Source organism: Mycteria americana, chromosome 7 (genome assembly GCF_035582795.1).
Source record: "Mycteria americana isolate JAX WOST 10 ecotype Jacksonville Zoo and Gardens chromosome 7, USCA_MyAme_1.0, whole genome shotgun sequence".
Classification (NCBI taxonomy): domain Eukaryota; kingdom Metazoa; phylum Chordata; class Aves; order Ciconiiformes; family Ciconiidae; genus Mycteria; species Mycteria americana.
The window spans coordinates 17,887,383-17,899,837 of NC_134371.1; the positions used below are offsets into that span (position 1 = coordinate 17,887,383).

Below are 12,455 nucleotides of genomic sequence, written 5' to 3' on the forward strand. Positions count from 1 at the left end.
ACGTGGGCATTTAATGTTCACCTCAGTTAGAACCTATCTACAGCTGTTTGAACTAAGTAGATATTCAAATAAAAGGAGATTAATATAGCTGCAAAAATGCACTCAACTATATGTATGTGAGTTTATTTACTTTTATGTATTCAATTAATGCATACCTCAAAGTCATATAGAATTTATCAGTGTAAAAGCATCAAAATTACGGCCAACTGCCTCTGATTTTTACATGCCAAAGACCTGTGCTATGAAGCTGAGAAAGATAATAGATCTTGAAAGAAAAAATGTTGGAGGGGACCATCTTTGTTCCTTTACTGTTTTTCAAAGCCCAGTCCAAAATGATTGTTTTCTGATCATTATAAAGGAAATAGCTTGTGATAATAAATTACTGCTGCTTCCTCACCCTCAGCAATTCTTGTCTGAACATTTTGTGATATTCTGACACCTGCCTTCTTATTCAGGGGCTCATAGGAGAGCCCAGTCTACTTAGCGAGAATGCTTTTCCTCCAAAAATAAGTAAGCAGCTTATTATGACTGATGTACCCAGGACAAGTCCAAAGATCTGGTTTCTCACTGGGGCAGTTTTGTGCTACCTTTGTATTTAGGACATAGCAAGAACAAATGTCACCAACTTCTATTTCTTTTAGTACTGCTGACAAAGTGCAGTTGTTCTCATGGCTGCTCCTATCCGTTTACTGTAGTTTGTCTTGGATCCATCATCTACCTCATTGGTTTTTTTAAATGTTGTGACGAGTTCTTCTTCTTCTTGTATCACTCTCAGAAGAGATCTATCAAAACATTTCTGTCTGCAGTTCTGAGCACTGTGAGCACAATGCAGGTTGGTACCTGATTGGCTTTAGTTCACTGGGCTGACATTATTCCATAAAAGGAAGTTATTCTAGGCTTTAAATTCTCAACTTGGTGGTTTTCTTTGCTTTATTCATGAGTAATGTGCCATGTTGTGTCATACAGAGAAGTAGGTAGACAGCTCCCAGTAATGAGGGAGAAGGGATAGCTTGGCTTCTAGGTCAAAAGGAAACAGACCTCAGCTCTCTTAAGCTGTAGTTTTGCCACTCCTAGGAAGAAAGGATGAAATTTGGGTCTAATTAGGAAAGCAGGCTCTTCATAGATAAGATGGCATTTGCACTGCTGTGCAGAGATAGATGACAACTGCGCAAGTTTGCCACAATTACTAATCCATTACGTGCCTGTAGGACTTCAGAGATGGCTCTGGATGATCTATGTGGTATTCTAAGATGGGGAATGTCAGGTGGATCCTGTACTTTAGAGGATGCTCTAGACATTGCTGACATATAAGCTAGATGCAATACTCTGTGCAGTTTCAGTTATTCCATTCACCATTCCAACAGCATAACTTGACCAGACTATGCACACGCTTGAGTCAGTGCTTGGGTCAGGCTAGCTTAGGTCCTGTTGTAGGTATAGCCTTTTAAGACAGTAAGGGAAGAAGAGAAAGGTGTTTGTTTTTAGAGAAAAGCACACATTCTAGCTTGGCATTAGTCTGAGATCGACCATCAGTTGCATAAAATGAGGACAGTGGAGTCTTGTTGCTAGTGAATAGGTTCAGGATAAACAGAGTAAGCACTCTTAGCGTATCTAGAATAAAACCTGGTGTGTTTCACCATAGGAGTTCCAATCTAAATTGAATGCTGCAATCCATTTGAGGTTACAAAAGTACAACACTGAAGCTCAGGTCTCGCTTGAAGCAGCGAGGTGCAATACCAATGATCATTCCTCAGATGAGGGCCTAAAAAATTCCCTCAGCTCTGTCTTTTGTTGCTTTCTGTCACTTCAACATAAAATCAACCACAGACAGCTCCAGAGATGGAAACTTCATGAACAAAGCACCAGCTTTGGTTCTGCATTGGTGCAGGTCTGGTGAAAGAAGCCTTTTGGCTTCAGTATCAAAAAAATGATTAGTCACACTTCATATCCTCAGTGAAAACAAACTGAATAGGGATATTGTTGCTCTTGGTTTTATAGCCTTATTACTGCAACATTTTGATGCAGAAGACAGTGCCTCTTTTCCTGCCACTCACACATTCAGCCTGCACTGGGATGTGCCCAGTAGGCGCTGTAGAGATATTCTGGCATAAATATGACTCCAAAGTAAATGTTACCTGATTTAAATAATTTCTCTATTACCGAGTCCTCATTGTTCTCTTTTCCCCACATTTCACTGCTGTTGATGAAAGACCACTTCCTGTTGCTTGTGGTACTGTGGGATTTGCAGTGTGTTGTGCATCATTAGAGAGGCATCCCTGAAGCTCTAGAATGCTTCGAAGTTGGGATGAAAACTGGTCAGTTTACCTATAGATCTTTTCAAATCAAGTTACACATTTTATCCACTCCCTTGTTTCCCCAGAAGGAAGAGGTTTGGGGTTTTTTTTCTAAATTCCTTTTTTTACCACTAAAAGACCTGACAGCTGGAAACATAATGTCAGTTTTATTGCCTCAGATTAGCAAATTCTGAAGTTTAAATTGTGGCCAGTCACTTCCAGGTTTGCATTAAAAGCACACTATGCATCCTGCCCCTTTCTGACAAAAGACAGACTTTTTTTCCAGTTTTTCTCTTCGCACCAGATATTGAAAAGCAAGGGTACATTTCCTTTTGCCTATTTGTTAAATGATCCAAAAAAAGATATTGTCTTTCAGTGACAATATAGGAATTATTTTTAGATTAACACTTATAAATTAACGCTCACACGATCATGTTAATGTTCACACCATCAGCAAAATACTTTTAAAGATATAAGTTACTCCTTTATCCTATATTATCTTTTGATATTACTAGCTTTTGTCCTAGGAATGATATCAACTACAAGTATTCAGCAAAACTTATGTAAGAATAAATTCTCTAATTGTATAAGCAGCTAACAAGCTATCTCTATTTCTCTGTTACATAAGGAGGAAAAAAAATCAAATAAAATGGTAGGCTTTTATTTCTAATAAAGAGGTTGAGCTGCAGCTGAAACTTTACTAGTGACTATCAACATTTTACTATGAGGTTTTTCATTTTTTATATTAAGTGAAAAATTTCAGTAACTTTATAGACACAAGTGGCTATATTGCACTTAACAACTGATCACCCATTTCAACTCAAAACATTCCGTTTACTTTAGGTTAGCATTTTATTCAGCAATTGTAGTACTAAGTATCGCAGTAATTGCTAAATTTGCCACTTAAAAATGAAACAATGTAATGGCACTGAAAAAATGAGCTGAGTCTCCAACACCCTGAAAACAAAGCACTGAGCACTAAGGACTGGTAAAATGACCAACTCATATAATCTGCCTCCCTGCATCTAATAAACACTTTCTGTTTACAATTCCAGTATTATCATATTTGGTCTTATCTGTTTCTCTGTGAAAGAAAGCCTGCAAAAATTTAACAACCTAATTTATGTGCCATACACAGTTCATACAGTATTTTGCTACCCAGCTAACTTCAAAATCCAGCTTTAATAGTCTTACAAAGAAATCCAGACTGCTTTTTCCTTCTAACTAAAAAGTTCTGTGTTTGCCTCTTTAGGTACTTCTCTTTCTTTTGTAGTTGCATTAACATGTAATTGGTCATTACTCTTAAGTAATCATTTTTCTGGAAATGCATTACAAACAATTTTCTCCAGGCTTTTTAATTAAGCATTCATTGCGAGAGGCATGGCTGGTACATACTAAGCCTTCAATTGTAGCAACTGAAATATTCCACTGCATTCCCCCAGTCTTCCCTGGAAACAGGGTATCTGGTTTCTACACTTGCATAATTGCATGGTTCAGATCATTTATTCCTATTGTAAAATCAGATTTAGGCCATTTTATTCCTCATGTCGCTCTTTCAGTTCTCTTCCTACCCATAATTAACAGTTTCTTAGCAGTCAAAAAACATTTTATAATCATAGTTGAATTTAATAGTCAATTTTTAAAATGCAAGACTTTGCATGATGATGATTCATGTAGAAGAAAGTGGATCAGAAACTCTTATCTCCATTTCTGTTACTGAGCCTAGAGCTAGTGATACTTAGCAGCATTACTGATTGGCTATATTTTTTAACTGAAATGTCATTGTTTGAGCATCCCATTGCATACTATTAATGCCTTGAGAATTTTTAAACTCCCCAGATCAGTTCTGCACTATCAAATACAGTTACTGAGAAAAAAGACTGAGACTCCTTTAAGACAACAGTTGGACCTCACAAAAACATGAACTTCCTGGAACGTATTTAGGCAGTGACAATCTCACTAGTACCCACATTATTTCCTGCAAATAAAAGTCTTAGTGGAGTTAGGAAAAAATAAATATCAAAACAGACATAAGAAAATAAATATTAAAACACAAAGACACAGCAGCTAAAGCTCAGTGGAATTTCTCTTGGCTGCAGCGACTGTGTTCTGTAGAAGTAGCACAGGTAAATTTACAATAGAAAGAGAACCCAGAAGCAAAGAAGATGTCCACAGTGGCTCGTGCAAAAAAAAGATTTGCTTTCTCATTTTCTTTCTGATGGCAGTTATCCCTTGTGCCAAATTCATCTCAGAATTTTTTACTCCATACTTTTTTCTTCCATCCAAGGCATATTAATGCCAGGCCTCAGTTCTTCCCAGAAACAAGAGAGGCCTGCAAGTAAAGAAAGCTGGATTTTGTTGGACAATATTTTCACCCTTAGCTATCCAAAGAGAGTCAGAAACTTGAGAAAGACACCTTAAGGTAATAACTACTTAAACTGGTATGTGCTGTTCCCACACGCACACACTCCTCCACATGAAATAGTTTCAGTGTTGTCTAAATTTTTACTTTTCCATGTTTCCTTATCTATACCTTGCTTTAGGGGAGCAGGATATTTCACCTACCTCCAGGGCCCTCTTGCTGCTAAAATTCAAACATGTAGAGGTTTGGATAAGCCTATTAAAGAACCTATTGAGGCACCAGCACTTTCACCTGACACTTGTTCAGTACATTACCATCCATTTTTTCCTGTGACTGTGTGAAGCCTGGCCTGCTTCTGTTAATCCTTTTGAAGTAGCAGATTGTTTTATATTGGGTTTGCTGTGCTAAAGCCTGCAGCACTGTAGATTCTGCCCCCTTACTGAGCCTCTTCTTGCTGGCCTTTGTAAATTCGGGAGAGTCACCATCCTGAAGAAGCTGGAGGAAGCCTTATCCAGTTTCAAGTCCAGGACTGAAGGCACAGACTGGGATTATTTTGCTTCCAGTAGAACTGGTTTATATGTTTCAGTTCATGCTAGTTTAACCCAATAAATGCCTAGAAAGCTGCTGCACAGTCACATTGCAAGGACAGATATTACCTAAACCTGGACAGGTATCTTTTTGCTTGCTTTGTTGCCTCCGTGTGTTTCCTTGGATTCATCAGTGTTATTTCAGTACGTCAGCAGCCTAAGAGCTAAAAATTACCTAACGATTTGCAGAGCAGCCCGTGGGGAAGCAGAACAAAAATGCTAATTAGGGCATGTTGTAGCCCTTAGACAGGAGGCAGCGGGTAGAAGGGCCGAAAGGCACAAGAACTAAAGCACTGTGGGGTAGATGGTGGAAAACTGCCTGTATGTGAGCCCCAGAGATCACAGGCATGCAGTGATCACACTGCAGGCTGGCCTCATGCAAAACCAGTTGTGGCTTGTGCAGTGTGCATCTAGAAACCGAGCAGAACTTGCATGCTTCACATGTTTCAGGAAATGTGTGCGGAGGTTTGCAGGGGAATGATGATTGGAGTGGACATGAACAAGCCCGGAGCTGTTGTGTAAATAATTACCTATGTAGACATGCCCCAAGTTTAAGAAAAGTACAAAACTTTCTTCCTCCATGGGCATTTACATATGGTTACTGATGGACATTTATTTTTGGTTTTCTATTTTCTCCTTGTGTGTGTTCCTTCTGCCTCACCTGTGTCCAGAGCTGACAGGACATTGCAGTTACAATCTTATCAGCTACTTTAATTATAATACTGCATTACAGTGACGTTACTCAATGATTCTAGCGAGCTAGGACCAGGGAAGAAGTATTCAAAATAAGAAATATCACTATAATACAAATTTATTATTATTCCTCACAAACCTGCTGCCCTGCTCCTCAAGACCTTCCACAGGCTAGAAAGTATAATTACTGCCACATGGCTACAGTCATTGACCTAGTCATTCTGGGCAATGCAGCGTGCACCTGCCAGAGCATCATTTTTAAGCAATACGTTTTTGTCCACCTTGCACATTGTTACACACTGCTTATGATAAGGCTAACAATCAGGCGCAGATTGAAGTTACTTTCCCCTGTTGCAGTCATTCAGTACCAAGCACTCTCAACCCACTTAAATGTAATAAAATTATTTTTTCCTTTCCTGTTCAGTCTCTGCCAAAATTTTCAAATAGTCTGAAGTCCTTCACATTACAATTATGTTAGTCTTGCCTAACTGTCAGTCCGATTATGGGCAGATGTTACCACATATTAATTCAAACAAATTTTCTACAGTTTTGGGCCAAATACACAACAGTGGAAATGCTATGAATGTGTGATGGACCAAGTAGAAGACTCAAGACCTTCATGATTTTTAGCAAAGAAAAAAAAAATCTAGTTTGTTTGAAAAATGCTCTTATAAAACATATCCTAAAGTTCTTTTGTGATAAAATGCTGTTAACAGTCTACTTAGCTTTTTTATGCAGCCCTTTGACAAACCTAAGTAAGAAAATAGAAGCAGCTAACTGGTTTTTCTTTGAATTTCAGGTATTGTTGCAGTCCTTTTCTGTGGAGTCACACAGGCCCATTATACCTACAACAATCTGTCACCAGATTCCAAAATGAGAACTAAACAGGTAGGGCATGGAAATAACTGATCTTGTGTCTTCAACTGGTGTAAGGAATAGACAGAGGTGCTGGAATATAGCTGGATGGGATTTCATGAATGCAAAGGAAGAGGCTTATGTCTTCATTAGGGGAAAGACTGGAGATTTTGCCAGAAAACAGTAACAATTCTGGATAAGCAAAATATATAAGAATGTGTTCTTCCCAAGAGACCTGAAATGTCAGTCGAGGAGATGAAGGGCAAGGAGATAACAGTTTACACTAGCTTCCATATGACAATGCTACAAAGTTAAGGAAATCAAAGAACTCTGGTAAATAAGAGAGAAGTGGTCTGAGAGATTGGATCCACGTGGATTTTTGCAAAGGGACTGTATAAACTGCAGTCTGGCCTACAGACTTGAGCAATGACATCGTTTCATTTCTGCCTCATTAAAAATCTGACATAATTAGAAAGATAGTGATTTTCTTCCATTGTGTTATTTAGAGTTTGGAGACAAGAGAAATTTGGTCATCTGTTTTTTGTTTGAACAGGTGACTACTGCAATTGTAATTATTTTTTAAAACTTGGGACTGTTCTCAGTACTAGATGTATGCATTGCAATATTCAAAATACTTTTCAGCACAAGGAGTAATTTTAGACTACCTCGCCACTACCTAGATCCTGTGAGAAGTCATTTAAATGCAGTTTTCTTCCCTTTTAATGTTGACTCGTATGTCCCAAGCACTGCAGGTTGTAGAAAATCTATCTCCTAGAACAAAATGGAAACATATGGTCCAAGACTATCATTTTCATGATGCAATCTTTTTCAGCAATTCCTCTGTTTTAAGCATTGGAAATTTCACGTAGAAAATTTCATCGCTTCTTGCACATCTCAATTTAATCAAAAATCCAATTTTCTATCAAAAACGGTTTGATAGAAAAAATACTGGCCACAGTATCAGTTCAACTGTCAGACTCTCTCAGATTGTAAATCACAAAAAAGTTTCTGGTCAGTACTTCCAGAATAAAGTGTTAGCTATTGAACAGGATAAGTCTTCTCAATTGCATTTCTTCATACCAACAGGGGCTGATGCTTTTGAAAGGTATTCCAGCAGAGAAGAGAACTTTTCTCTGATAACTGTATCATAAGGGAATAACATTTATATCTGTTATAGAATTGTTTATATTTTGCAGAAATACTGAATTGCATGCGCCATTACTGCCCTTGCATATAACTGTTACAATTTGAATACAAGGCTTTTTCAGGTATTCATCTGCATGATTTAGTGATGCGTAGCCTGAGAGAGAGAGAGAGAAAGAGAAAAAGGCAGGCCATGGTATTTTTAATTACATATGAACATTTTCATCTACAGAATTAACTAACATTTAGTTTCAATGCATACTGGTTTTGTTCACATTTACTCTTTCATTCCCTCCCATTCAACAGTGCAAAACAAAATAGTGGAAATAAACTGAATCTACCCTTGAACACACAGAAGAGGGATTATGTGTTTCTCTAGGGAGCTATGAGTTTTATGCACCCCTTCTATTCTGTTTTTCTCTTCCCCCATAAGCTCTTAATCCTCAGCCTCCCTTACGATATGGTTCAAAAATTGTTGTTAAATTCCTTTGAATTCTTCTAATTTATTTTCTAATCCAAAGATTACCCTTTCATATGCAGCTGTTTCAGCGAGACCTGTACTGCCTCTTTCTTTCTCTCCCCCCAAGAATTCTCTTCAAGCAAATTTACTAAGCCACACACTTGGCATTCTCATAATCATATATGACTTCAGTGCATTTTAAATGAATATTGTTGCTTACACAGATGGCTTCACTCCCAATCGGAGTCATTTTTATTACTCATTACTGGCCAAAATCAAGGGCTTTTCAGTTCATTTATAGAATTATTCCAAGGCAGTCTCTCTCTTTTATTACAGTATGACAGATCTTTCAATAAGGACTGGTGAACTGTAATGCACACTGACAAAACAGTGAGTTAAGGCTGAAGCTAAAGCTAACAAAAACCATGGAAATTAGATTTAAAACTGTAAATCAGATGGTGAAATTGTGTTAGCTGTTTTTAAACAAATGCTTTTTCTCTACTGCTTTGCATAATTTTCTTTACATTTTTTACTAGCTGTTAAAATTTCATAGCTTGATGGTAAAATTCAGTATACAATGATAGAGGTGGTGTTTCTGGCCATGATGCTGAGTTCTGCATTTCTCATAATACCTCATCATTTGCTCTAAAAGAATACATAAGGAAAAAAAGACTAGTATGATTTTTTTCAGATAAGGAGAACTTATCTACAGTTCTTAAATGAGAATTTAAGAACCTCTATTAAGAATGCCTGTTAAAAGATGCCATGTAATTATTAGTCCCCATGTATCCTTTATTATCCAGTCAATCACCGTTTCCATGAAAGAGAAATATTAGATTTCAAGCGTCTGAAACTTACAGAATCTGAAAGTATAAAGTAACACAAATCTTATAATAAACAATGGAATACTTTAACACTGTCATAAGAAAAGTAAGATAACAAATATTTAGTGAAAATGCAGGCTTTAGAGAGTTTTTATTCAATCCAGTTCTCCCAATTCTCACTAAGTATTTATAAACGTTCTCTCTGTGTGTTTTTAACATGAATGATGTTTTATGGCAGTATTTTTAAGTTGTCATCATTGACCTGACTACGGTCATAGTGATTTTAACATTAAAATTGACACTGCTGTCCATGGCAACAAGGTTAGGTCAAACAGAGTGCTCCTGAGTTTTCTACGTTTAAAGTTTAATTTATCCAATATACCTTTAGTGGAGAAGATGAAACTGCTAGGACCTGATCAAAAGCTATTTGATTCTGTGCAGCTTTCTCTAGAATTATTTACAGCTGCTAGTATAACCTCACATTATGCTGCAGCCAAACAATAGTTGCCTTTACATTTTGGGACATTATAGTTCAGATTTTACATTAGGTTCTTCAGAGGTACAGTTGGGTTGGGTTGGTTTACACAGCTACAAGTAAGTCAGTGGCTGGGCAGGGTGTTGCTAGATAAATAGAAATTATTGGTTTGTTGAAAGCGGACAGACTGTAAATCCCTACAGGTCAGCTCTAGAAAGGGATGTATGGACAATACTGTGTTTTCTACAGGAAGAGAAGACATTCCTCGCTATTTTTTTCTCTCTGCCCTCTCTCAGTTTCACTCAAATGCCAAGCTAAGACCAGCACAGGTTCCTAGTGGTGGAGTATTAAGAAAAGCTTCTCACTTTCTCTAATGGCTATAAATGTTATCCATCATACTTATGAGTTATATCATTTTCTGGTTATGTTCCTTACACTCCAGGGAACAGCCACAATGAAGAGAGCAGGGAACAGGGCAATACCTCTCTTTGGTTAAGTGTGCAAGGGTACGGAGAATTCTGCTTTCAGACAAAATACAGTGCCAGCAAGTTATAAATTCTGGAAAGCGAATTCTAACACACATCTCCTATGGAAGTAGAGCCAGGGAATTACTAGAAAGCACAGGAAAGCATGTCCAGCCAGCAAGGAGGTATGTCACATACTGCCCTGCCTGTCTCCATTCATTCCACCAGTCTAACCCTTGTTTACACAGTTGCCTCTGAAATAGTTCTAACAAGCTTGTGAAGGTTGCTTTCTCAAATTAGGTGTAATAGCCTTTCTAACAACATCACTAGTTAAACAGTTACTCACATTTTTTGCTGATCCTGATAGGAAACCCATTAGGGAACACTTGCCTTATAGACAAAAGCTTCTGGCCTGATTGTTCAGCTGCACTGGGCGTGCAGTATGCACAAGATGCTGCATTAAGATTTCAGTGGCACTTCACCTCCAAGGTTTTACACAAGCTTGAGAACGGGGTAAAGGTAAAACAAGAGAACTCAGTGCTGCATAACCTCTGAGTAACTTTACCAAAGCATGTAGTCTTACTAGGACTGCTTAAGCAAATTAACTTACACTGAAGGACTGAAAGTTCAGACTGGTCTTTGGGTTTTGCTCACTGATGGACATAGTACTGATTACTTCAAATTTTCATCTCCACACAGCAGACATGATTGTCTCTGATTATTAAAAGTCATCACTTTGCAGAGGAGTAGCTAATAGCTCCTGGAAATCCCTTGAAAATACATTAAGTTTTCAAAACTTTCTTATCTCATTTATGATATACATTTTCCAACAAGGAACCAGGCTAGGGATCAATCAGCTAATTGCTGGATCATAAATTGAGTCTGGTGTAAAATGGTTGTGTTTATAAGCATCTTAATTTAATGCTAATTAATCATATTAATTGAAACAGGCTGACAAAACAGTCATGAAAAGTATATTTTTTTAATTCCTCAAAAACTGTAAATCAAATCATTATAGTGTCTTGACCCTGATATGTCACTGAATAACCTCAATATGGACTTTAGACTTGATGCTGTTCCAGCTATAATTATAGACTCACTTCTGAAGCAAATCGGAACAGGAGAGTGTAACTTAAAAAGTAAAGTATAGCAATGGAGATGTCCAAATCTACTGAAGGGGGGGGGGGGGGATCAATTAATCAAAGGAGTAGATTCCTGAACAGCAATCAGACAATGTTTAGTAAAAAGAGCATTGTAGGACTAAAGGCAAAGAGGTGGCTGAAGTCAGTTTTTGGCTCACCATATCCAAATGAAGCACCATCACTGTGATCTAGTCATTCTGCTGGTTTTCTGGTGGCCTGTCTTATAAACAAGTTACAAGCAGATCTACACTCAGAATTGAAACAACAGATCCCCTTTCCCTAGATACCTGATACAATGACTATCTTACAGGATTCTTCCGTCAGCTATCTTTTTGTAAGAAAAGAAATAATGCACTGCAAATTCTGCTCCAGTAGCAGAATGCTTTCTCCTGAGTTTGTTGTTAAAACACATGCCAGGAACTGCAGCTACCGGTTTTACCTTTCTGTGAGAGAAGGGGAGCAGCTGAGTAGAGATGGCTATGTACTAGTACTGCCAAAACCGCGTCAATCTGCTCTTTGCAAGAGGTCCCACTCCAGATACCTAGCGCCCATGTTGTATTTGGGAGAAGCAGCCCTCTCAAATCATAGAGAGCAAAAGCACAAACAGAAATGGGTTTAGTGCCCCTATCTTAAACCCTCCATAGTCACACAGGACACGTGTGTGCCCTGTGGCTTTGGCCCTGCTATTTGTATGAGTGTTTAAGAGACCAAACAGTTAGAGCTGTGCTTGCTTCTAAAGCACACAGCCTGTATTAATTTATCTCTGGTTAATGCCTACTGTTTTCTGTTATCAGACATTGGATTCTTCACAGATAATTAGTTTAGACTTCTAGGAAGAAAAGGCCACACAAACGTCAGGATATAATGGCTCTTACAATTCAGTCTCTTGTCTTTTAAAAAATTCAAGAGTATTTCTAGACTGAGGAAAACCCTACTTACAGCAAAATGTCCTCAATAATTAGCAAGGCAGCAACCACTACAAAACATAATTCTTATCCCTTTGAAATGAGCAGCCTAATTGGCAGTTGTTGTTGTGATTTGTTCAGGAACTCTACTTAGGAAAAAATTATCTTTAAGGCACTGCAAGACGTCAGGTGTTTCCACATAAATGAGCAGCAGAGAGAAAGACTGAGAGAAAAGAAAGTTATCTTTCAAA

General features: G+C 37.9%; 1 protein-coding gene across 2 annotated transcripts in view; it reads left to right on the forward strand.

Moving 5' to 3' along the window:
• The window catches only part of SLC9A9 (solute carrier family 9 member A9), a 250,212-nt gene that overhangs the window by 127,105 nt on the left and 110,652 nt on the right, over window positions 1–12,455 (forward strand). For both annotated transcript variants that reach the window (XM_075507217.1, XM_075507218.1), the window contains exon 13: window positions 6,736–6,824. In XM_075507217.1, the coding sequence (XP_075363332.1) occupies window positions 6,736–6,824 (89 nt within the window). The remainder of the gene's footprint in view (window positions 1–6,735; window positions 6,825–12,455) is intronic.